Source organism: Pollicipes pollicipes, unplaced genomic scaffold (assembly GCF_011947565.3).
Source record: "Pollicipes pollicipes isolate AB1234 unplaced genomic scaffold, Ppol_2.1 Scaffold_2555;HRSCAF=2994_pilon_pilon_pilon, whole genome shotgun sequence".
Taxonomy (NCBI): domain Eukaryota; kingdom Metazoa; phylum Arthropoda; class Thecostraca; order Pollicipedomorpha; family Pollicipedidae; genus Pollicipes; species Pollicipes pollicipes.
In genome coordinates, this window is record NW_023596136.1 from 42,857,748 (window position 1) to 42,883,928 (window position 26,181).

The 26,181-nt window shown below is 48.9% G+C and overlaps 2 protein-coding genes across 2 annotated transcripts; both read left to right on the forward strand.

Annotated features, from left to right (window-relative positions):
- The first annotated feature begins 12,905 nt into the window (after positions 1-12,905).
- Positions 12,906-14,502, forward strand: LOC119101520 (putative spore coat protein DDB_G0283555). The gene is made up of 3 exons (XM_037224872.1): positions 12,906-13,153; positions 13,470-13,541; positions 13,983-14,502. The coding sequence occupies exons 1-3, from the start codon at positions 12,906-12,908 to the stop codon at positions 14,500-14,502; spliced, it is 840 nt and encodes a 279-aa protein (XP_037080767.1).
- Positions 14,503-24,197: 9,695 nt separating this feature from the next.
- On the forward strand, positions 24,198-25,343 carry LOC119101531 (prespore protein Dp87). Its single transcript, XM_037224881.1, has 2 exons — positions 24,198-24,523; positions 24,590-25,343. Exons 1-2 carry the CDS (start codon positions 24,198-24,200, stop codon positions 25,341-25,343), a joined length of 1,080 nt encoding a protein of 359 aa, XP_037080776.1.
- Positions 25,344-26,181: the final 838 nt, after the last annotated feature.

Sequence of the window (26,181 nt, forward strand, 5' to 3'; positions counted from 1 at the left end):
TATCTAAGTCCTAATAGTGGGGCTGCGAGGTCCGTCTATTTGTCTTTGTGCTTTCCATATATACTTGAACAGATAAATGACGACTGCAATAGCAGGGGCTCTAACGTTTGATAACTTTCGCCTTGACTGTGTTTGACACATCATCTTATATATAAGGCACAAACGTATTATTTCTTTATGTCCTTATGCGACCTTACCTTTAGTTTGAAAGTTGCAATAATAGGGCCATATGGATAGCCGGCTTTAATGCTCTGCTTAGGCTGGTCACGCAGAAATTTTTCATAAATGTCTTAAAATAGCTTATGGTTTTCCGAATGGCCATAAGCGAATGACTATAATGGATTTGAGTGAATAAAGTATTCTTGGGTGAGCATGTCAACCCTTTCCCCATAAGTAGTATAACAAATTCCGCGGGCGTGATCGTGCTGAAAAGAAACAAGGTTAGTGGCAAGACTGAAATGGGAATTATTTCAAAGCTGTCGCGCAGCATTTCTGCTGCGTTGCTGTATGATGCAACTGCTTTAAGACGGCAAACGCCACATAAGAGCCTGAATTTCGTCTTTGGACTCGGGTGATGACTTTACGGCTATCGCAATGCCATAATGCTAGGAAAAGTGGCATCAAAAATCCCTCCACTTTCCTAAAATTGCTATTCACTTTTGTCCGTGTGGTGTTGTGAACTTTGGGGACCTTTCATAATTGGGAATATATCCAGCATTCCCTTACTCTTTGTGCGTAAAAAGCGATTGGGAGAAATATGCAAGAACTCACGGAGAAATATGCAAGAACACCACGCGAAAGGGAACGCATAACGATACCTGGCGAAGCGGACACTTTCAGCACCACCGCTGCCATTTCCCGGCGATTTTGAAGTTCAACAATTCCGTGTTAGGGTGAAGATTTCGCATGGCTAGTTTGGCAGCACCTCAACGTCATACAAACTTCCCATAACGCAATCGGATAATAAGAAAATTGAGAAGCATATTTACTAAAGAGGGTTTTTGGTCTGTTAAGTGTGTGCTGAGGCCGGACGGCTACGGCTCAGGTGCTGTCAGGCCACAGGCGTTAAAGGCCTCGAGTTTAAGGGAGTGTTTCAAATTTGTATGGGGTTTTGAACTGAAATGGTCATCTTGAAGATAATTGGGTGCAGTGCACAGCTCTGCCCTTCCTAAGACCTGAACCGTTCTAGGTTCTGACCTATACGTGCGAGAAGGTCTGCAGACTATTTCAAAATTATTTCGAGGTCATCCAGTCATCCGTGATCCCCTCACAACGTCATTCAAATCGTGCCATTCCGTTTACCATGCGGCGATCAAGGCAAACAAAAATATAATTGTTGAGTCTTTCATACCTGGCATTCGTGAGGACGATCCCAGATATAACGGCCGTCAATTGGCTCTCAATCAATGCTGTGCAAGGTGTGATGACGTAATCAAACAACGATGCACTGAGGAGCAAATTCACTAAGCCAAGAAATAACGTTGTCTAGAACAGTTCTTTCCGCTCGAAAGCGTACCAAAAGTTATAAGTGAGCTTGTTTCATCATATCTGATGTTTGGTTCAGTGTCTTCAAATGTGGAACGTTCTGTCTCAGCATCAGCCGGAGACGCCCCCACTCCGGGTCATTGGGGAGAACGGCTGAGCGTCGCGCCGTGCCGCGCCCGCCGACGGTGCGGGCCGGACCCTGCGCCGGGGTCCGGTCGGGCCCTGTCCCGGAACGGGCCGGCGCTGGCACGCGCCGCGCCGACTGCTACCGGGGGCGGCCAGCCGTCTGAGCCCCGTATTAGTCGGCGCCCGGATCTAAGGTGCCGCCGGAGTGGAGGGGCCGTCCCAGGCCGACCGCAGACGGCTGGCAGCGGCGGCGCCGCCGGCCGCGTGTATCTACACGTGACACGGGGGGGGGGGGGATGACCGTCGCTGATTCGCGCAAGGGTGCGACAGACACGAGATGTGATGTGTGAGCACTGCGTGCGTGCCGCATGTTGTGCATTGGCGTAGTGGTGCAGTGGATGCTGAAGTCGTTAACGAGTCTTCGTGGATCGAACCGATGTCGCACGGAGGGGATGGAGACAGATTATTGGGATGTTCACCGTACAGTGCCTGATCTGTGGAGGCTGATCACCTCTGGTCACCTCTGGGTGGCAGCATAGATCACCTTTGGTCACCTCTGGTCACATCTGGGGTGCAGCGAAGACAGGAGTCAGCGTCACTGAAGCCTGTTACAACTTAAGCGCATTGCCAGCTGACAATAGATGCCTGGTGGAAAAAAGAAAAATCCGCTATTTTTATGTTTGCCTCGAATGTTGGTCCATGCGTTATCTGTGTAAAGCCGGACCGCGAACCTTGACAATAGCTCGCTGGCACCGAGATGTGCTCATGCCATGACAGGACATGTGAAACAAGTTGGAGAAAGCTAACATTTTCAGAAGGATATGCAAATAACAATAGCCAAAAGTCTCTTGGCATATTCAAATAGGCTCAGAAGCAAAACATAGTTTCACATTAACGGCTTTATCAGTGTCAGTTTCTCAACACGAGCAGCTTGTTGAGACAAAAATGAGGAAAAAATGACTCTGAGGAAGCCGTCACCGCGAAACGTGGGCCCGGTGTGAGCATACTTTAATAATCCATAAGATCATCGTTCTCCGCGTGATCATGAACACACTTCTCAGCTTTGCTGCCAATCGATTTACCTTTTGAGAGGTTATTGCGCAAATACACCACTATCATCCCCAAACTTGTTCAAGCGTTGACGGCATCGCGGTCAAGCTCCCTCCCTTTATTAACACTTCTAGAACCGTGGCAAGACTTTCAGACCGGAAGACATCACCTGCATTTAAACCTGGTTTAACTGATCTTTGAGCCACTTCACACGTGAGCTGCATGTATTGACCCGACATCGACCGAGCTCCTCAGGGGCACGCCATTGACCGGAGGGGGCAGGTTCGCTCCTCTCCTTATGTCAAGAACGGTCGGGCCGAATTCAAAAATACAAATCTCAATAGATAGCGCCGTGGCATGCAGTCTTATACCTCACAGCAAACTTTAGTTCAAGCGTGCGTTAAAGTCACAGGTCAAGGTTCACATTCTAAAAAAATTGAGATATCTCACCGCTCCCACAACGCACTCTAGATACTCTAGAAGAGTATCTTAGGGTGTGATATCATTGCGCCCTGATCAAGCAGCGATCACATAGGAAAGCGTCCAATGCTATGTGCGCCGCATCAGGCTTCGATTCAAGATCACGGGGTGTGAAAATGAGAGCTGAAACCTCGGTACTGCACGTCTATTTTTGGTGTATATATTTCCGTCATATCTGAACAATCTAAAAGCAAAGTGGAAGAGCTTAGCCGCAATTATCGGTACCAAACAGGCTAGCCAGAGCTGTGTCATAAGGGCTTTACAACACATTCAGCTGCTGAGGCTATATGGCGTCGCCTGTCTCTCACCCTGGCAGGAAGAGCGGACACCGCAGGGAATCGAACGCCGCACCTTTGGTTTCCCAGGCGCGCAGTAGTTAACGCAGACTATTACTTGTTGATAAACCGTCCAAAGTCAGTCACATGGATGACCTTGGTGGCAAATACGCGGGTGGATCGATTTTCGCGTTGTTTGCGACGGTTTAGTCCTGCCGACACCGCAACCCGATACCCTTCAACCCTTTTCCAGCTCCGTGGTCGTTGATTTGTGTGTGAAACGGATGAACGGTTTCCACCGCTCCGTCACAGCGCCGCTGCGGCAGACCGGAGCCCCGCCGTCCGCTGCCGCGAGGCCCAGGCCACTTGGGGACGGGCAACGTGCGCTGTGATGCATTTCGAGCCATTACTCAGTCATCGCTGCAGATAATCGCTTGAAAGTTGGTGCGGAAATCCGTCATAGTCGTATGTAGGATCGATTTTTACAGTTCTCTTAATTTTGACTTTGAGACCAAACTGTTAGCCGTACTTTTGATAGCCCTCAGCATTGATGTTATTTTACGTGCCAATTTTTAAATATGTAACATCGAAACAACACAACGACAAGGCACATAAATGATGGACCTATTGGCTCACATTTTTCGTTTAAACATGCAACATATCTTCTTTCGTTCGCCTTGTGTGTTAATTTGCCTACGGTTATGTGCTTCTGCCAAAAAATGGATAAACATGACGTCACTCTGATGTCACTCATGCGCGATCTGTTTTGGTCTCTGAATTGTCATTTTACCGAAAGGCGTAGAACTCATCAAATGGCAGCTACATAAAATTTCGCAGCCATATTTCAAGCAGCCTTTGGATTATCGCAAATATTGGAGAGGGGGTAGATACCCCTCCTCGATCGATGTCAGGTAAAATTGCTACCATACCAGGACACCGCGGCATGTCATAATCCTCATAAGTCTGCGCGTTGAAAATGAGTAAATGAGCGCTCAACGACTGGCCCTTCTGACCCTGCGTGCAAAAGACCTATTGTACATCGGTTCTGACGAAGTTCAGTGAACACAGCATGAACCTAACCACTGCCCTGGTGACCTTCTTTAAGGTCGTTCCAGGTCAATACTTTTTGTCATCTCAGGTTAGGTCAGGTCAAGTTTTTGAAACTTGCCGTCCGCCTGTCTTGGCTGTTACGATACGCACTGATCAGACATTGTCAGCGGGGATACAAGACTCACTGAAGGTCATGGTCGGACCTGGTGAAGTTTCCAAGACCACCGGAAGTGGTTTCAGCGGACCTTCCATAAACCAATATTATCAGTCGCACATCAAAGTCGTTTATAGAACGTCACGGAAGATCAAGGTCACGGCAGGTACTCTTATGACTTCAGGCGACCTCGTGTAGCCCCTTGTGAGTTTGTGTCAGCTTCACAAGGCGGCTTAAAGCAAATCCATGCACAGCCAGAAAAAGTAATTTGAGCACGTTTTACCTAGTTTGATGTCAATCATAAGATGCAGAAACGAAGAGAGGGATAGAAAAAATAAATGCTACATAGAGGCCTGGTCCATGAGCGACGAACACTCTGCTATCAGCTGCCATAATTCTGGTGTGAGGTATTTTATCCCTGCCTTCCTCACTAAGAACTCCCATAATGTTACGTTCACAAACGACATGCTACGATCGTTTCAAGCGCAAAGACAGTACAAGGAATGCGTGGTACGTCGCCTTTGAACGCAGCGGAGTACACACGTTCGCCCTATTTACCCACGCAAAAACGAACGAGACGAATGCCATATATAAACACAATGCAGTTTCACAGAAGCATTGACACGAGGCGTTAGTAACGCGGACAAAATATTTTTTCTCGGATTGTCCTCCTCCTCTGGTGTGTACATTTGAGGGGTATCAGCGGAATGCATGTCTTTATTGCGCAAGAAGAATGAAATATATGCATACATATGCAAATTTATGCAAAAATGTGCAAACAAATATTTGCGAAATCGCAAACGTACATCAAAGTGCAGTTTTAAAACGTTAACGTCGGTAACGTCATCTTAAAACACATCTTGGACAGTGCCGCAAGACTCGCCGTCTTCTCCATACCACAGAAGGCACCGCGTTTTTCATGCGTTTTCATAAATGCTTATGGGCTTTAGAGGCTAAAAAGAGCGGGCAGACCAGTACCCTATCATCACCATACAACGAGTGATTAAACTACCAAGATATTGTCACTGCAGCTCGCTTCGGCCGAGAGCCAAAGACAAGTCGCTATATTATATCAAAATCAAGTATCCCCACACGTAAACAACATACCTGTCTGCCGTTTTCTGTGCATCGATGGCTTGCCAGGGTATGAATGCGGAGCTGATTTTTTACATTAAATAAAACCTGATTGAGAACTTCCCTTGCTGCGAGTTTTAAGCGCGTGCTTGGAATGGCGCCCTCTAGGCGCAATTATCTGCCTTTCGGAGTCTGGAGAGATGCCAGTTGGCAGGCTTACGAGTTCCAGCGATTGCTGGCCTCATATTAACATTTTGCTAAAGCTAAGAGCATCCAGCGGCCGCATGGGCACGATGCTAAATCCGATGTATTGAGGAATGCCACGCAAGTTAACTTCAATCTTTTATGTCGCCAATTTGACAGCTTCCACCTCAGCACATGTACGTGAATTGTGTGTATCTTTTCGCACCAGAATATCGGCACTTGCTTGGGCAAGAAGTCGCGGTTTGCGCCGCTAAATCGTTCTCATCGTACCAGTTTGCTAAGAAATAGTTTTTAGGTGACCTTTGACCGTCTAGTGCTAACATGTCGCTGCCTGTTGCCGTCTATTTTTCAAAGCAAACAGTTGAGGCGTTTGATTTATGTAACGTAAGAACATTCTATTGCATTTTTCGGGGAAATAATCTACAAGCATATCAAGCCTGGGTACATAGCAAAGCAATCTTGAGTCACGGGGACAGAAAAAAGCAATTTCACTGCAGGCAGACCACCCAGTCTCATTTGCGTGCGTGTCCGCGCTTGTGTGCGGTACGTCATCAGTGTAGAAGCCAGGGTTATCTGTCGCCGAGCCGTGCTAATATTAAGCTCGGCACGGCTAACGTTCAGCACGCAGGGCTAATAATTGGCATGGCTCAGAGTCGTGCTGCACGTTTGCGTCAGACCTCGGTAGCCAGATCAGACCGACATTAAATCAGCTGTATGTGGTAGGGACTTGATTCGACTACCGGTAACTCGACGAGTTCACTATCGCTCGACCCGATGGGACGCCGGCCATCGACCGTTGGATATCGCCTCAACCCGATGGGACACCGGCCATCGACCGTTGGGTATCGCCTCGACCCGATGGGACACCGGCCATCGACCGTTGGATATCGCCTCAACCCGATGGGACACCGGCCATCGACCGTTGGGTATCGCCTCGACCCGATGGGACACCGGCCATCGACCATTGGATATCGTCTCAACCCGATGGGACACCGGCCATCGACCGTTGGGTATCGCCTCGACCCGATGGGACACCGGCCATCGACCGTTGGATATCGCCTCGACCCGATGGGACACCGGCCATCGACCATTGGGTATCGCCTCGACCCGATGGGACACCGGCCATCGACCGTTGGATATAACAAGAACGTTGCATCTCAATGCACACCATGCCTCCTGGCCGTAGGCCGGCGGAGTGAACGTCTCCGATGGTGGAGCTAAGACTCTGCCCAGCAATGCAACCTGAAGTGCGTGTTTATATGTATAAATGTTTTGCAGACATCAGTGTTGTCTGAAATTGTCATGCTTTCGATGAAATCGGGCAAATTTTCGCTCCGTCAGGTTTGTCCGCGGAAGGTATCCTACCTCCATGCGTGACGTAAATAGAGTGGAGATACAATGCATACGCACGTAACGCATTCCAATACTGCATCAGCCTGCGTCGCTTTCCCAGATTTAGACGTAAGCAGCGCAGTTTGCAGGACTGAAATGAGTTGTTTTCTTTAAAAAAAAAAATGCAGAATATACCACTGCCTCCTTTGTTGTAAGAATCAGGCCGTCTCTACCGGTAGTTTGCTAGCAGTTTGAATTAAATTAAGTAAAGGACGAGCGAATTAAATGATGCCAACGAATTGCTCGACAGCTATCGACCCAGTGGGGACCACGAATTCAACAACCGTTTAATGAAATAAGGAACAACGAATTACACTGGATTGGTGTGTACAAGGACATGGGGTTTTTGGCACATCCTTTGCCAACCAACTATGCGAATTTTATTAATCAGCAGGCATTTGATCGATCGTCAAAGGATTTAACACGAGGAACGGTGGGCGTTGTGTTGTTGTGTTAATATGTTGATAGCGGATATGTTGAGCAAGCACCTACATGCATAGATCATTGTACTATATTTACGCATAAATACGTAGTCTGGCTTCATTACCAAAAAATAAAGACATAAAAACATAAAGACATCTGGCCAATAAAGAGCCACAGGGGCCCATCGAGGTTCGTCCACCTAAAGTTTCGTGCGCATCCTCAAAACTTATCTTACCACCAGGCCTGAAAACCTTTAGCTATGAATGAAATATTTAGAACGATAGAACTTGTCCAAACCGTCTTTAAGTATTGCTTGAAAGAGACTTCTTACAACTTCATTTGACAGCCCCTTCCAACGGTTTACTATTCTTTGACTTAATGGCATCTGCCTCCTCATAGCTCTACTCCTACCTTTTCCTAACCATAACTGGTTTTCTCCGTGTCTCAGGCTCATTTCTAATGCTTTATGCAGATGTATCTTGTCTGACCCTGTCATAAGCTACCTGATACTTCTATCTGATCGCTTCTAAGCCTACGATATTTCAATGAATACAAATCCAAGACCCTACGCCTACCTATATATATATATATATATATATATATATATATATATATATATATATAAAGTCACCAATCCCATTTATTATCATAGTTGCTTTTCACTGTACTTTTTCCAGTCTATATCTTTTGGAAGCGTATGGGCCAAGCCTGTACATAAGACACTTGGTGTGACTGACATGAACTTTGTACGAGTGACTGACATTAGCACGCGGATCAAATTATGAAAATGGTATTTATTGATATATAATGATATATACGATAATTATACCTTAAGCATTGCTAGCTTGATTTCATGTCACTGCGTGTGCATGTGTGGCATTTAAGAGCTGTGTTTGAGTGTTTTAAGCCATGATGGTCCACATCGAGCGTGTGCGTTACTTTACCTGATAATGCAGCCGTTGTTCTGTGAAACGCTGACGCTTAATAATACTACGAATTGTGCGGCATGTTTGACGTTTCCCCAACTATACGAAAGCCGGCAATTGACCGATAACGCTGAAAATACGTTTCTAAAGCACACCCAATGCTGAAATCGAACAGCATTATTCCAAAGAGCATCTGCCCATTATCATCTTACCTAAACTACAATGGTTAACGCACGCCTAATTCGGGTTCTTATTTATCTTATTTGGTATGCCAATCGACCGGAACAAAAACTTTTATATAGATATATATATAGATATATAGATATATAGATAGATAGATAGATAGATAGATAGATAGATAGATATATATATATATATATACATATATATATATATATATATATATATATATATATATATATATATATATATATATCTATATCTATATCTATATCTATATCTATATCTATATCTATATCTATATCTTCATCTACATCCCAGAGGGTCCGTTGCTTCTGGTGTTTGAGCAAGATCTGAGTGAGGCTAAATGCAATGCAGGCGAAAAGCTATCGTTGTTTTCTCTGCACCATGCTGTGGTTCCCGCGGATGACCGTGCACTAGGCCGGCGTGAAAGCCGGCCCGCATCAGCCCTATCGCATTTTGCGAATCGGCGGTGCACTAGCCCGTGATGCTGACCAAGCGCGGGAAAACCAGACATTCGTTCAGCATGCGAAGCACCCATCGATGACATCTGACACCGTACGTGGGTGGCCGCACGGACCCGCCGCTGGGGCCGGCGCTAGGACACCATGGCCGCACGGGTCCGCCGCTGGGGCCGGCGCTAGGACACCATAACCGCACGGGTCCGCCGCTGGGGCCGGCGCCAGGACACCATGGCCGCACGGGTTCGCCGCTGGGGCCGGCGTTAGGATATCTGACACCATGGACAACACGGATACAATTTAGGACACCATGGCCGCGCGGGTCCGCCGCTGGGGCCGGCGCTAGGACACCATGACCGCACCGGCCCGCCGCTGGGGCCGGAGCTAGGATATCTGACACCATGGACAACGCGGATACAATTTAGGACACCGTGGCCGCGCGGGCCCGCCGCTGGGGCCGGCGCTTGGACACCATGACCGCACCGGTCCGCCGCTGGGGCCGGCGTTAGGACACAATGGCCGCACCAGTCCGCCGCTGGGGCCGGAGCTAGGATATCTGACACCATGGACAACACGGATACAATTTAGGACACCATGGCCGCGCTGGCCCGCCGCAGGGGACCGGCGCTAGGGCACCGTGCGGCGACTGGTGTGGTCGACGAGCGGTAACAGCGCAGACCCAGTGCGCGTGCGCCTTCGCGATGCCCGAAGAACGAGCTGTCTGCACTGGGCCCGCGATAGCGCGGTCGCGTGCTGTTTCCTAGCTGGGTCAGCGCTGCATTGATATCATGGCGAAGGGCAGGCGACAGGAGGCGCAAAGGCGTGTCATGACGCTGCTGAGAGCTGTCTGCTGGCGGGTTTTGTGGCGAAAGGTCCCACTTACTACTCGTGTGCAATATCATGCTTGGAAGGCCCTGGCGAGCTTGATGATAATTTCACCACAGAAGTGTGCTGAAGTGGCGACAAAACCATGATGTTTTCAACAAATTATTAACGACTGATATTTTCGGTTTGTGACTTCCAGGTGTGGGCCAAGAGACCAGCTATGCCGCTCGCGCCCAGTTATGCCCTTTTGTGGTTAGTAGCTCGTGGTTTAGCCGATGCGAACACATCCTCCTAACCATGCTGTGTAGTAACCACAAGGACACCAAAGCATAAAGATCCTGGTGTTCAGAAGTGAGCGAGAACTGTGTGGCACTATGTTTACAAGGGAAGAACAGAACATTGATAACGCCTTATCAGGGGGCTGACCTGTGAGCTAGAGGCTGCTGGTCAGTAGCATGGCGAAGTAGAATTCTGGACACTTATCGCCATGCCCATGGCGGTGCTGCACTTAATCCTTCATTAGCGCGCCGTGCCGCGGGCAAGAGCCGAGGTAACCGCCCGGCTTTCTCATGAGCCATACTGACCTCTAACGGCGCGAATGGATAACTGACATTTGGAGAACATGCAGCTGAGGCTGTCATACTCCTGGGAGAATGCTTTGAGATCCCGTTAAACCGGCACCAAGCCACCAACCGCGTCCGCCGGGGGCTAAAAGTCCGCATCTTAAACTCTCCAACTGGCAAGCAAAAGTCTGCCATAAGAGGGTTGACTATCAAACAGTCAAGCGAGTCGATCAAGTACTGAAAGCAATCCCAAGCAATAAAGCGATTTGCCAAACTACGGCACATAGAGGCAAAGGCGATGATGTCATTACTCACTGAACTGGCCTAGCGTTGAATATGTTTCCCTTCATGATGTGAATGTGTTGTCTGACATGTTTTGAAAGCTTGCTGGATCGCCCTGGGACACTTCTCAAGTTATTCAGAAACTCCAGGAGGGGCAACTGCCAGTAGGAGAGTCATGGGAGCGTCGGTGAGATTTAGAGGAATAAATTGCATGCCGATGTGTAATTCACGAGAAATCTCAACTTAGAAACATTTCCTGTACACACACACACACACACACACATATATATATATATATATATATATATATATATATATATATATATATATATATTGAACATCAAACCACATAAAGAAAGCAGGGACAGGTATTCTGCGGTTAATTTGAATGCTTGATTTCTAAACCAAGAACATTCAAAGATCAGCCATGGGTCAAACACTTCGAGTGAGCGCCATGTTCAGTCGGAATGGCCCGTCTAGGTGGTTTTCATGATCAGGTGTACCTCAAAGTGCGGCAAACGAAGCAAACACATTTCAGTGAATGGAGTGACCAGAAAGCCTGAGGTACGCTACTAACCATAAAACAAAACTACTGTGTTTGCACTGCAAAATTATGGAATTTCGTAAAACGCTGGTGACAACTTTTGCACATTGACATGCAAGAGATGACATCCCGCCATAGCCGAAATGGAAAAATAAAAAAAAAACATGAAGACACCGACTAAAATTCCAGCACACAATTATTTAGACAATAAATATATCGTGACCAGCGCGAATTTGCCTTCCACAATGTTTTCTAAGGAGTTAAGATTTTCTTAACGGAAAAAATTATCCTTTATCCACTCTGCAGAGCTGATAAATATCCTTATCTATCTTTATTAGTCCGACTACACTGTCCGTGCCGAATGAAGTTGTAGGTAGTTGGAACGCCTCCGATGCACCCACCTGTGGCGGGATGGGTTCGAATCGCTTAAGAAGCCCTCTGTTTGCCCCTGATTGGCGTGACCTGCGGCCGGTGGCAGCCGCCGCGTCAAAGGAGACGCGACGTCGGGGCAGCGCGGACCGTACCAAGCATCGCGATACTTTACGCTTTCACCAAAAAAATTCTGCCCTTCACCCTGAATTTCACAACAGGACGTCAGGGACCAGGGTCGGCGCGACAAGCACCGCTCAGCGTGCACGCTAAGCCCAGAAATCCATTTATCCAAAACGTCCAGGACTGAATATTCAAAAAGATTACATCGTCTCGACCGGCCTGCGGCCAAAATATTGATCTTTAAGAACACCGCTCGTTTTTGCAACAAAATACATGCTATCACGCAATGTACGATTTATACCATATATAGGGCGTTGTTCAATCGGTTACGATGTAGCGAACCATGTACAGACCAAGATTTGGCGCATAACAAATGTTTTAGGTTACTCGGCAAGCTCGAAGGCTGGCCGCAGCGCACTGTCACAAATTGGCTATGCTTTCAAACATATGTTCTGCGTTTGGTTGGCGGCCGGCGCGCTAATAATAGTGACCGTGCCCGAATTGGGATAACGCTGCCTGGGCTTGTTTTAGGCCAGACATGAAATCAGACTATACGATATAATGACATGCAATCATGTCATCAAACTCACTTGCTTTGTGTTTTGGTTGACCCTAGGACATGTTTTCGGTCCTGCACAGTTATCTATGTTGATTGCTGCGCATCTTTTTGTCACAGAGTCCAACAGCGGCGCTGCAGAGCTCAGCTCGCCGCATAAAACCGCACCCCGGCACGAAGCCAGGCAGACGTCTAGCCCCAGCTCCCGCCGTTATCGGACCCGCCCCGGGGCGGCAGCCGGATGAATAATGACGGGGTCGTGTGTGAGGGATCGAGATACTCTGCGGCCGCTATAAAAGCGGCCGCCGGCCCCTCGGAATCACTCGCACCTATTCAGCCGCCATGCCTGTTGCTCGCGTCCTCCTACTTCTTCTGCCGTTGCTGGCGGTGGCCGCAGCCCAGCAGAGTCGCGACGCCGCCATCCGGCTGTCGCCTGGCGCCCCCAGCTGCGAAAACTTCGTCTGCACAGAGACCGACTTGCTGTGCCAGATGTACGCCGGCGAGCCGCACTGCGTGCACATCACCACGTGCGCCGACACGTCGTGCCGCGAGGACCAGCGCTGCGTCATCGAGCGCAACCTGGGGCGCTTGCGAGCTGCTGACCGGCACCTTCTGTGAAGGCGTCAGATGTGGCAAGGGCCGCACCTGCAGCATCTTAGGTGGACGGGCGCTCTGCGTCAGCGCGGAGCAGCCAACACCGACCTGCCTCACTCTGAAGTGCGGTGAGAACCAGGCCTGCTTTGAGAGCGATGGATACGCGAGATGCAGGGCCACCAGTCCGCCCAAGCCGACCTGCGCCACGCTGAGGTGCGGTAAGAGCCAAGCCTGTTATGAGAGCGATGAAGGCGCTAGTTGTAAGGCTGTTGTTCCGCCCAAGCCGACGTGCGCCACGCTGAGATGCGGTAGGGACCAGGCTTGCACTGAGAGCGGCGGTGCGGCGCGCTGCGTCAAGCCCAAGCCGACCTGCGCCACGCTGAGGTGCGGTAGGGACCAAGCCTGCACTGAGAGCGGCGGAACGGCGCGCTGCGTCAAGACCAAGCCGACCTGCGCCACGCTGAGATGCGGTGAGAACCGAGCCTGTGTTGAAAGCGATGAAGGTGCTACTTGTGAAATCAGAGTCCCGCCCAAGCCGACCTGTGCCACGCTGAGATGCGGTAGGGAACAGGCCTGTTTTGAGAGCGATGAAGGCGCTAGTTGTAAAACCATTGTCCCGCCCAAGCCGACCTGCGCCACGCTGAGGTGCGGTAAGAGCCAAGCTTGTGTTGAGGGCGATGAAGGCGCTAGTTGTAAGAACATTGTCCCACCCAAGCCGACCTGCGCCACGCTTAGGTGCGGCAAGAGCCAAGCTTGTTTTGAGAGCGATGAAGGCGCTAGTTGCAAGACCATTGTCCCGCCTAAGCCAACCTGCGCCACGCTGAGGTGCGGCCGGGGTCAGAAGTGTTCCGAGAGCGGCGGCCAGGCACGCTGCTACACGCCGATCCCGCCCAAGCCGACCTGCGCCACACTGCGCTGCAGCAGCGGCCAGAAGTGCTCCATGTCGGGCGGCGTGGCGCGCTGTGTCTCCGCCCCGCCGGCGACGTGTTCGGAGGTGCGGTGCAACGCTGGCCAGACATGCGCGGTCTCGGGTGGCCGTGCGCGCTGCAAGGACACCCCCGGCGAAGTCTGCGGGCTCGTGCGCTGCCAGCGTGGCCAGGCCTGCTCGAGGGCTGGCGCCGCGCCCCGCTGCGTGGCCTCCTGCAAGAGCATCGGCTGCCCGGAAAACTCGTGCACCGTGGAGGGCAACGTAGCTACGTGCGGGAACTGCAACCTGGAGTGCCCGCCGGGTCGCGTCTGCCACATGATCGGCCCATACGACCCCCGAAGCCTCCTCCTCACCGGCGCGCAGCCCCGCTGCGTCCGGCTCGGCACCGGCGCAGAGCTGGGGCTCATCATGTACTGAGGCATCTACTGCTGCCTCCCGGCTCATCATGGTTGTCTGCTGTCGACCCCCGGCTCGTCATGGTCTGAGACGACTTCTGCGGGCCCTTGCTGAAGTAAGCAGGCGGGTACGCCGGTGCGAGCAGGGATGCACTCAAACAAAACATCGGGAAACGGTGCGCGATTAACAAATACACGGCCGTGTATTGTAGCATTGGAACCTTTAATAGTGCTCGGATAATTAAGGTAACGCAGCAATAAGCACAATAATGACATAGGGTGGCCGCTGAGCATCCTTTTTGTGATCCGCTTTGAATGTGCTTTATCGTGTCATGCATGTTCCACGGAATGCTTAAAATACATGTTCGATATCATGTTGCTTATGTCTACAGCTATTGCACCGCATTCGGAAGGTATGAGCGAAAATGAAAAGCTCATAGTTGACAGGGGACCCCGGATAAGATAACGTGATCTGAAAGCGCACGTGTCCCGACGAACATTCTTAGCTTGAATATTTAATTTTCGCTTGACACTGCTTTCGATGCGTATACCCTGAGTACCAGCATATATTCTTACATAACATAACATTCTCAATACAATGTGATAGATGGGATCCAATCATGGTTACGACCGTTAACACGGACGCTTGTTCGTAGCAATGTTTTACAGCATTTATATATTTTCCTTTGGAATAATGTTAATTATAGCGGTGTAAGAAATCGTTTCCAGCTCGAACATTCTTTCTGTAAAACTATTCAAGATTTCTCGAAACAGAAATCAGATGGCGAAACCCGCCACTCTGTGCACGGTGTTTGTAATATTTCAAAACTGAAAATTCCTCACTGCAGCATTTAGTCAAAGCGCTTAATCACGGAGTGAAGCAAGTTTGTATGCCAAATTCAGACACTATATTTGCATCAAAGTACTCGCGGAGCAATTTGCATGTTACACTGAAATGAGATGCAAATTGCTATGGTATTTTTACGCCGCATTGAAATGAATATTGTACGGATATCAGGGGGACGTGGTGCAAGGCGAGCAATTATTTTTGTGTTGTAAGTGGAGATCACCCCGAAGCAAGTCTGAACCTGGAAGTACGTGCGGCATACACCCTAGACGTTTCTCTCGATTGTGGAATTGAAAGGCTCAGCATAACACCAATTTAACAACTTTTCCATGACTGCTCCAGTAGGGAGTATTCTCCCGCCGGGTAGGATGCAACAAATTTTAGCGGAGCAAAACGTGCATATTTCTGCGCACGCGAGCGCGTGGCTAAATTGTTGAGCATTAGCCATTTTCCTGTCCGCCATAGTAGTGGAACATAAAATGACTGCCCCAATTCTTGAAACGGAGGTGTGGTGAGGTAGCCAGTCTGTCTCCACTCCACGTATCAGGGACATGGTTTCGCAAAATAAGTGTGAGGAAGCTGAGATGTAAAAAAGGACCGACAATAACCCAAGGCACGCCAACAAATGGGGTTCTATCTGGATCTGACTTCAAAACTGGGGGATGTGAATCCAATTTTGAACGGGGGGGGGGGGGGGCTGTAACTCCCAGCTCGCACAGCTGTACAAAGAACTACATTTCATCACATACTTAAAACTATGCCTTGGTATGAAATAATGCCTATCAAAGAACGGCTGTTACAGTCGTCGTAATTTGGGGTTTTGCGACGCACGCAGCTGCTGAAGCTATGTGGCGTACACTGCCTCTCACCTTGGTACGTATGTAGCCCAGGGTCCAAGAACATGATAGCTTGTAAAAGAAGAAGAAAATTTCACTCTACAGCTTACTTGATTTGAATCAGTTGGGTGTCTTCCATGAGACTGACCATATAGACCTGTTTGATGCGCTCCGCAGTACATCAAAAGGATCAGCCTGGCACGCAGCGAAAAGTTCGTTAAAGGGTAGAAAGATGCAAAACTTCGAATTTTGTCTAAATCCCCTCGAAATATTTCAACACCTAGTGTAGGGCTTCGGTCAGCAGCGAGCACAATCCGCCTGGCTTTCTCTTTGGTAGAAGAAATGTAAAAAAGTAATTCGATTGCCTGTGAGTTGCTTCAGTTCTACATTACCCGCATTGCTCCATCCGTGTGTTTTCACACAGCCGTAGATCACAGCAAGCCGCAAAAATACTTCCCTCCGTTATGAGCGGTTAAAAGGTGCTTCGTGGTCCAGTTTCTGGCCGGAAAGTCAATCACAACACTAAAATCATAAGTGAAATACAATTTTCTAAGATTGTCTATGCCCTCGGACAGAAACCGCAATGTAGTTTTACTAAAATTCATAACGATAATAATTATCAGATATCACCACCTCCGTTGCGTGCCCCACTTTAAAACGACTTCTTGTGGAAACGCTACCAGTGAGCAGTAGCCGGGTGGCAACACTTCAACATGATCTAGCAGATGGCCCTTCCTAATTACCAGCCTTACCTTCCCATCGGTAGGCCTGTAGCCAGGCCAATGCGCTGGGTGCGCGTACATCCCGTGCCATCTGAAATGCACCCCCAGTCTCGGTCCCTGCAGCCTCTGTGCTTGCGATAAGGGAGTTTTAAGAGAATTTTATGCAACTCTTCCTTACGATGAGATCTGCAACAATGGTAACGGAAAAAAAGTTGAAGTCATTGCCTGGCTCGTGCCAAGTTTGTAGGGAATCCCGAGACTCGTGTTACTGGTCGCAGCTGCGCTTGGAAGGATTACCTTTTTTGTGTTGGCAGTGCTCTTTCCACATTAAACATTTTCGTTTTCTTGCAGCCAGGAGATATTGGAGTGGTGGTATCTAAACTGGCAGCATTCAAATATTCTGCGCTAATCACGCATGCTAGATGAAAATGGGAATTCGCAACCAATTTTGAATCTCAGAAGGTGTTTGGATGTGCTGCATTAGGGCAGTTGTGGAGACGAGGCCGTCTTCGGCCTCAGCTTTGCCAGTCGTTACTTTCCCCCAATGGCTCAGGTTCAGTTTTGACAACATTTACACGTAAGACTTAAGGCTGGTGTCCTATTTAACACTTGGCTTCAGCTTCGGCTTCAAACAATGCTTGCGTGAAGGGTCTGGTTTCAGCTTCATACAACCTTGACGGCAGACTTCCACTTTGCCATGGTGATTTTCACTACAATGTCACTTTACTTCACAAGGGCATGCGTGTCAGCGCTGTCCCGGGACATGCAAGCACACGTGCCATTCCAGTATGCCCGCAAGACAACTTTCCGAGGCTGTGACACAAGCATGGCTGAAAGCCAAAAACCAGTGGGTCATTCTCAAGACCAACGGACACCTGACGGCCGCCGCGAGGTAAATCTGGGGAACGCTGCGTGCATGATGGCGCATAACGCGAAGACGACAGTCCGAGTGTTCGACAGTGTTTGATCTGTAACGCCTAACTTCGCCTGACGTTGAAACTGGCGTTGACGAAGTTGATGCGCTGCTGTTGGCGTCATGTATGCCTGAATGGACTTAATATAGTCTGCACATCTTAAAGGACGTGCAGCCAAAAGCTGGAAACTTTTAGGTCTTGACAGAGGCAGTCCTGTGAACTGCAAATAGTAATCTTCAAACTGGCTATTTTAGTTCAAAACCACATAGAAATGTGGTACACTCCCTTTAAACTATTCTATTGCAAGTCTTGTTTCCATAATAACTAGTTTGAATGCATAACTTCTTGCATCATAAAGCACAAAACGTAAGTCCTGATAGAATCATGCATAGCTTGTACAACAATGGTTGAGAGCCAATGGACGGCCATCATAAATGGAAGCTGTGCTCACGAACGTCAGATATGAACAGTTCGATAATTGATGATCCTAGTTGACTATGAATGGCGGATGACCAGTGGAATGCCAGGATGTAAACGATGTTATTATGGCGTCATGGATGCCTTGTTAACCCTGAAAAAGTCTGCCACGAAAAAGTCTGCACATTGTAGCGGACCTGTAGCTCAGAAACTAGGGGGTTTTAGGCCTGAAGAATGGGAGAGTTATGAACTGCTCCTAATAATCTTCAAAATGGCGAGTTCAGTTCAAAAGGCCATGGTAATGTGAAAGCGTTCAATCGTTTAGGTATGATGAAATAGGCTGATTTGCATATTTTCCGAAATAACGTACTCGTGCATGCTTAGATGCAAAGCAAAGCTAAAGGCAATGTGTATCCTTATCACTGCTCCCTTTGACAGCTACGCGATTTGTAGCATCCATACCTGAGAAGACCTGCACTTGTACACGGTCAGGTCAGGCCACGGTAGGTTACACCAAGCTTGTGCTGAAATTTTCATTTTGGGCCTTGTAATTGTCAATGATGGATCGCAACGGGGCTCTGTAGGCTTCTCAGATTTGCATCTTTTTCCGAAGTTGACTGAACGTTGTTCGCATGAATATCTCCAGGGGCGTTTTTGTTGGTGACTTTGGTACAAGAGGGTTCAAATACCCGTAGTATTCTAGGACGCATATAATTATGAGAAAGCAGTTTGAGCGCAAACAGACTAAATTAAAAAAGCTTTTGCTAACAGACGGATTCTTATTTCACGCACACAACAGCCTTTCAGAAATTATCTCCATGCGTCACCTTTTCGAGAACGCCGTAACACGTTCTACTGTTCTTTTCGACGCCACGTGCCCGGCGCTAGATACATAAGCGGAATGGAAAAAAAATCGAAGCTTGACATGTTGATAACTTGATTCCCCTATAGTGGTAGATGGTTGACTGATTAAATAACACCCAGTAGCCAACTTTAAAGGGGAGTGTTTCATGTTAATATGGAATTTTGAACTGAAATAGCCATCTTAAAGGCCTTTTGGTGCTTACTACAATTCTGTCCTTCTTGAGACTTTAGCTGTTCTGGTTCCTGAGCTACACGCCCGCGAAAATAATAAATTATATCAAGGCGAGTATTTCAAAGTTCTTTAAGTTCATGACGTCATAACGGCGTCATTCAGATCCTACCATTGCATAAGACATGCGACGCTCCAGGCTAAATAATATATAACTGTCCAGGCGTCCAGCCACGGCCTAGCATGTACTAGCCATACTTTTGACAATCTTATGTTTTATATACCTGTCATTTACCTGGACAATTGTATATTTCTCCAGGCTAAGAAATATATAATTGTCCAGGCGTCCATATCTGGCGTTCGTGGACATGATTTCCAGATACGATGACCGTCAATTGGCCCTCAATCGATGCTGTGCAAAGTATGATGATGCAATCAAACCACGACGTATTGGAGAGCCTTTTAACTAAACAGAGAAATGGGCTTTATAGAGCAGTCTTTTCCAATTAAAACATACCAGTTGTTCTAATTGAGCTTGTTTCATCATATTTGATGCTTCCTTCAGTACATTCGACAATGAAACATTCCCTTTAAAGGGAGTGTTCTACTTTATCATGGGGTTTAGCACTATGATAGCCAGATTAACGCGCATTCAATGCATTTACTGGCCATGCACTTTTTCGGGTCTAAACCCTATTGTTTCCGAGCCTGACGGTCGCAAAGATGTGCAGACCACTTTGTGGACCATTTCAAGGTCACCCAGGCATGCATGACACTATAGAAATATCACACATATACCGCCGCCTCACTGGCTGTTTTCTGCTCGCAATCAAAGAACAGCATGACCGCTCAAGCATTTGCATTAGCATTGATGCAGCACAGATGATTTACACTTCTCCTTCACACTTTAGGAACGTTGTTGGCTAAAACCAAGTTTTCGCTGCTGAAGGCATGTTTTGGACGCGAACGTGAACAAGCTCCGTTTGCGTTGTGCCGCTGTCGAGGAGGCAATGTGAGGCCTTTCTAGCGAATAGCGTGTGCATGGCGCGCACCGCAAGTGCCGCGTTTGTGGATGTGACCGGGTGAGGTGGAGCCATATGGCTGTGTTCACGTAAGTACTTCACTCTCAGACTGCAAAAATACCACCAATTGTCACCGGTTGCCACCAGTTTCAGCGCGTAGATCCCAAGTTTAAAAAGGTATGTTTTTCCAGTTCTTTTCGAAGTCATATACGGAAAATTCTTTAAACTTTTTCCAGACCAAAACAATTGAAAAGTAGACGCATTTTGGAACTACCTGCATTCAGTTCATCCGTGCGGCAGGTTCAGCGCTCCAATGTGTAGATAGCCAGTGCTGTAGATGGACTGTTTTTGCAAACAAGCCTAGTTCAGGTGCCTCGTTATGTGTATATCCGAATTTCACATTTCACCTGACTAAGAGACTGATTATTTGAAATGCCCCCCTGTGGTAAGCAGCCAAACTGTAAATAAAAACATACAATTGTCAAAAGTATGGCTAGCACATGCTAGGCCGGGGCTGTCCGATGGTAACAGCAAATAACACCATGGCAAATTTGAGCATGCATTCAATATGTGCGCTCACAGTTTGGCTCGTTCAGCTAGGTCTAGGTACGTTTTGGAAAACGTTTAGCCGTTTTTGCCTGCTTAGCCTCCTGTTTCTCCAAATTAGGCTGTAAATCTACACCCTGACCATATGATGTAACCACTTGCCTATCCAGATCTCTGTATTTCAGTATGAATGATGCCAATCAAGTGGGGCCAGCGATGCCCGCTAAAAATTCACCCACTGCGCCAGATCCTTGGCTATTACCAGTGCGCTTCGGCTATCGCTCAACTGCACATATTGAAACTGGATGCGCGCCAACTTGAGACTTAAAAGTTATGGTGTCCATGCACTATAATTGGTGATGTGATGTTGCTGATATACCGGACACGCTCAGTATCTTCTTTCTTTTTGCAGTCTGGACAGTGGCATTCGATGTTACAGTACATCATATCAGCATAATGGTGGAGGCTTCATGTTGGATTATTTCAATGTTGATGGCTAAATTAAAACCAAGATGTCAATACTCCTTGACTCATGCTGTATTCAGAGTAATAAAAGTCACTGTATTTGCTCACTGACAACTTAAATTTGTGTTGGCTATGCGCCTTATTCAGGGTTCGCAGATTGCAGATGAACATGGGCTAGATATGTTTTTCTCAACGTTGGGGCCACATAAAGCATGTCAATATACCTTGAATATGTCTGGCAGAATAGGCATTTTCTGTTGTTAATGCTCCCACTCAAATGTTTCTTAGCACCATTGTTGCAGGACATTCGGTTGGAAGTGATTTACATTTCACATTTTTTATCGTGAGTAGCAGATGCTCAGCATTTCAAATTACGATAAGATATCCTTATAACATCAATCGTTTCAGATTCCCAGGTCAAGAGAGCTATCTTTAACAGTGGATTCGCACATTCAAGATGAATGAGATTGCAGTAAATGGCTGAGTATGCAAGATACACTTTGCGACCAGGGCATTCTCAAGCTCCGCAGCACAAATAAGGTGGCTTTGGGATACAGGCAATGTCATCTATACGGTTGGTACGTGGTGCTTTTTCTTAGATATGTGTTTCAAGTCTACCATTCGTATGTGGCTAAATTAACAAAACTTGCAGGCAGTTCACATCACAACTCGTACATGGCATTTATGCCAGGTGTTTGTTGTCTCTCATTTTTACTAGTTAGCATAATGCTAAATGCATGGTGGCGCATTCAGTGATGCTGCTGCCGTGTATAGTATCGGTTTTGGTGTTACATGTGTGTGGAACAGTGATAACCAGCACTTTCAACATGTTTTTCACCATATTAGTTAATCGTGAAACCTATATTTGCCTGATGTCGTCATTTGAGAAGTTCACATGCAAACGTTGTAAGCAAAATGTTACTGTGTCTTATTTTTGTAATGCACGTAAAGTACTCCATCATAACCAGGTGCCCCTATCTCATAGCCGAGGTGCTCCTGTGTAAGCCCTGGGATAATGTTTTGCGTGATGCTATCGAGGTGGATACCGCGGCGGAAGAAGAAGGTTTCAATGTCGGAGGAAGACAGTCGTTGCGGAACGCTCAGTACCGTTGCCTCTAACCCCCAGCCCCAACTGCAGGAGCTGAGCGAGGTCGCCGCGGCGCTCTGTGTCCGTTGTGGTATCAGATGCAACATAAACTCTCCTCTCTCGGTCCGTGAGTGACGATTCGGACCGCCTCACCCCGCCTCGTTTTCAATGCAACTTTAAAAAACACCGCGGGGAAGTCAGTGCTACCCACCTCACATGAAGAATCATATTCTGCACCTCTTGACGCTCTATCGTCATGTAGCACCTTTGAACAACTGGCCATAATATCCTGCACCCTTAAACAAGTGATCGTCAAACCGCACTCTCCCGACCGGCCAGTCACTGGATGCTGCGCCGCTGAGCACCCGCTCGTCAGACCACGGGACAGCTGATCACGAAAATGAAACACTTAAGCGGCTCCTGTCATGCCTCGAGAACCAGGCGACCGATTTGCTCTCCAAAAACGACATTTGATTGCTGGCAGTACATTGTACATTCCGGCCAAAAGTTTGTGAATTGAAAAGCTCAAAATTTTGTCATAGCGGATACACCTAGTACGAATTTGGAAAAGCATCAATTCCGTTTGCTGCACCATTTTGCGATATTCGACGCATAATGTATAATACTTCATGCTGTGGTGTATACCTTGTCAAAGCGAAATTAATGACGCCTCCAAGTCCACCAGATACATTGATCTTAAAAGTGTTTGGCCTTATTGCAGTTTGCAGTAGGTTATTTCCTTTCGGAAACAGCCTTCCCCATTTCATTACTCTAAGATCGCCCTTGTAAATTTTTCATATCTATTCATTTAGTATACCTAATATCGCTACTTATACGCAGTACGAACTTTAGCAGCTGTTGCGACCAAAACAGCAGCAAACAGTCGTATCACTCTGTTTAGACTATGTCGCTTGATGACTGCTTCCAACCGCCACGAGAAGCCACAAATCCTTTCGTGCATCCGCTTCTACCCCAATACGTATTCCCAATTCATTCAAATATTCTACCCCAATTCAAATTCAGATGTACTGCAAAAATGCATCAACACGTGGTGCGCCCACAAAATGGGCATCTCCACAGAAAACTAGCAAACATCTCCTCATGCACTCACAACCTGCCATCATGCTCTCGCTGTGACACCATTTCTACCAGTTGTCATTTTTCCGTACCAAGTAAAGCAATTATATCAATTTTACGGGCTGCTGTACCACAATCTCCTCCGCAAGGAAGGAGTTCATTTGAGTACTTTCACCTTGGTTAACGTGTGTGCAAAAGCGCAAAAATGGTAAAATTTGCCCACAAAACATGTCCTGGATGCGACTTAAGTCCAGACTAACCAATGCAAATTTCACGCGGTGTTCAATGAAAAGTGAGTGAAAACACTTAATTTCAAAGTTATCCTTCTACAACTGTTGGCGCGGCCGGCAGACCCGGAGGCGGGGAAGCAGAATTAAGCCAATGCGCTCAACATGAATTATAATTGGATTATTTATGCAATTTTAGGCATTTATCTATTATCTAAATATCATTAATTTAGACATCAAGATACATCACAAGCCTGGACTAACAACTCGTGTACTCTGCAACAGCCAGCCCCGAGCGGCTGCCGCTCGGGTTGCCAGGACCGGCGCCATTACCAGGCTGCTTATCACCACACCTTCGGTTCGGTCCGGCAGACGCATCCTGTTTCCCGGCGGACCTGAACCCGCGCCCTCGCCGCATCCGGCCCAAACCAGCGTCCGTCGTGTTCAGGGGATCGGACGGGGACTATATAAACGGCCCGCGGCCTGCCGGTGTCACACTCACGCGCTGCTGTTACCCAGCCACCATGAGCACTTCTGCCCTTCGCGTGTTCCTGGTAGCCGCCTTGGCGGCGGCCGCCGCCGGCCAGCGCACGGCCGCCTCCCGACAGTCGGCCGGTGCCCCCAGCTGTGATAACTTCGCCTGCCCCGGCTCCGACTATCTCTGTCAGATGTACGCCGGCGAGCCGAAATGCGTGAAAAGGACCACGTGCGCCGACGCCTCGTGCCGGGAGGACCAGCGCTGCGTCATCGAGCGCAACCTGGCGCACTGCGAGCGGCTGTTGTCGTACACCTGTGACGACGTGGTCTGCGGCAAGTTGCGTGCCTGCTCCGTGCAGGAAGGTCGTGCCAAGTGCGGCCTGGCGTCGCCGCCGCCGCCGCCCACCTGCCGCACTCTGCGCTGCGGCCGCGGCCAGAGCTGCTCGGAGGGGGGCGGCAAGGCGCGCTGTGTCACGCCCAAGCCGACCTGCGCCACGTTGAAGTGTGGTAGGGGCCAGGCCTGCACTGAGAGCGGCGGTGCGGCGCGCTGCTTCACGCCCAAGCCGACCTGCGCTACACTGATATGTGGTGAGAGCCAAGCCTGTTTTGAGAGCGCTGAGGGCGCTAGTTGTAAGACCATTGCCCCGCCCAAGCCGACCTGCGCCACGCTCAGCTGCGGCCTGGGTCAGAAGTGTTCCGAGAGCAGCGGCGAGGCGCGCTGCTACACGCCGATCCCGCCCAAGCCGACCTGCGCCACACTGCGCTGCAGAAGCGGTCAGAAGTGCTCCATGTCGGACGGGAAGGCGCGCTGTGTCACCGCTCCGCCGGCGACATGCTCGGAGCTGCGGTGCAGCGCTGGCCAGACATGCTCGGTCTTGGGTGGCCGTGCGCGCTGTCAGGACATCCCCGACGACTTCTGCGGGCTCGCGCGCTGCCAGCGTGGCCAGGCCTGCTCGAGGGCTGGCGCCGCGCCCCGCTGCGTGGCCTCCTGCAAGAGCATCGGCTGCCCGGAAAACTCGTGCACCGTGGAGGGCAACGTAGCCACGTGCGGGAACTGCAACCTGGAGTGCCCGCCGGGTCGCGTCTGCCACATGATCGGCCCATACGACCCCCGAAGCCTCCTCCTCACCGGCGCGCAGCCGCGCTGCGTCCGGCTCGGCACCGGCGCAGAGCGGGGGCTCATCATGTACTGAGGCCTCTACTGGCGGCCATCGGCTCATCACAGCCTGAAACGTCCGCTGTTGACCGCGGCTCATCATGGCCTGAGACGTCCGCTGTCGACCCCGGCTCATCATGGTCCGCTGCAGGCTTATGTTGTAAGCTAGCAGGTTGGACGAGCAGGGATGGACTCACACGAAACATCTGGAACAGGTGGTCGACTAACAAACCCACGGACTCGTAGATGTAACATTCAAATGTTTTAACGGTGGTCGGAAATCGTGGACAGAATGCAGCAACAAGCGTAATGATGACATAGGATGAGCGCTGATCGTCCTTTTTGTGATCTGTGTTGAAAATGTTTTACCGTGTCATGCATTGTCAGCGATGTTGTTAAAATACATGTTCTACATTATGTTGATCATATCTACTATTGTCTGGTCGCATGATGCAAAGTACGACCGAAAAGACAAGCCTTCAATTGGCAGGAGACTCCAGATAGACCATTCCACGTGAAAGCGTACGTGAGTGCATCACTGAACATGATTGATTCGAATGCTTCAGTGAAGACAGCTCCATGGCGATACTGCTCTGGACACGTATACCCAAGGGATCCAGTGCATACTATCACGTAACGGAGCACAGTATCAAAGCGGAGTGACAAATCAAGTCCCAGTAATTTAACGACCGTTCCCACAGAGATATGTTGCTAGTAATGCTTTAAAACAATTTGAGTTGAGCAACATAAACTCTCCTCTCTCTCGGTCCGTGAGTGACAATTCGGACCGCCTTACCCCGCCTCGGCCCGGCTCACCCCGCCTCGACCCGGCTCACTTCGCCTCGACCCAGCTCACCCCGCCTCGACCCAGCTCA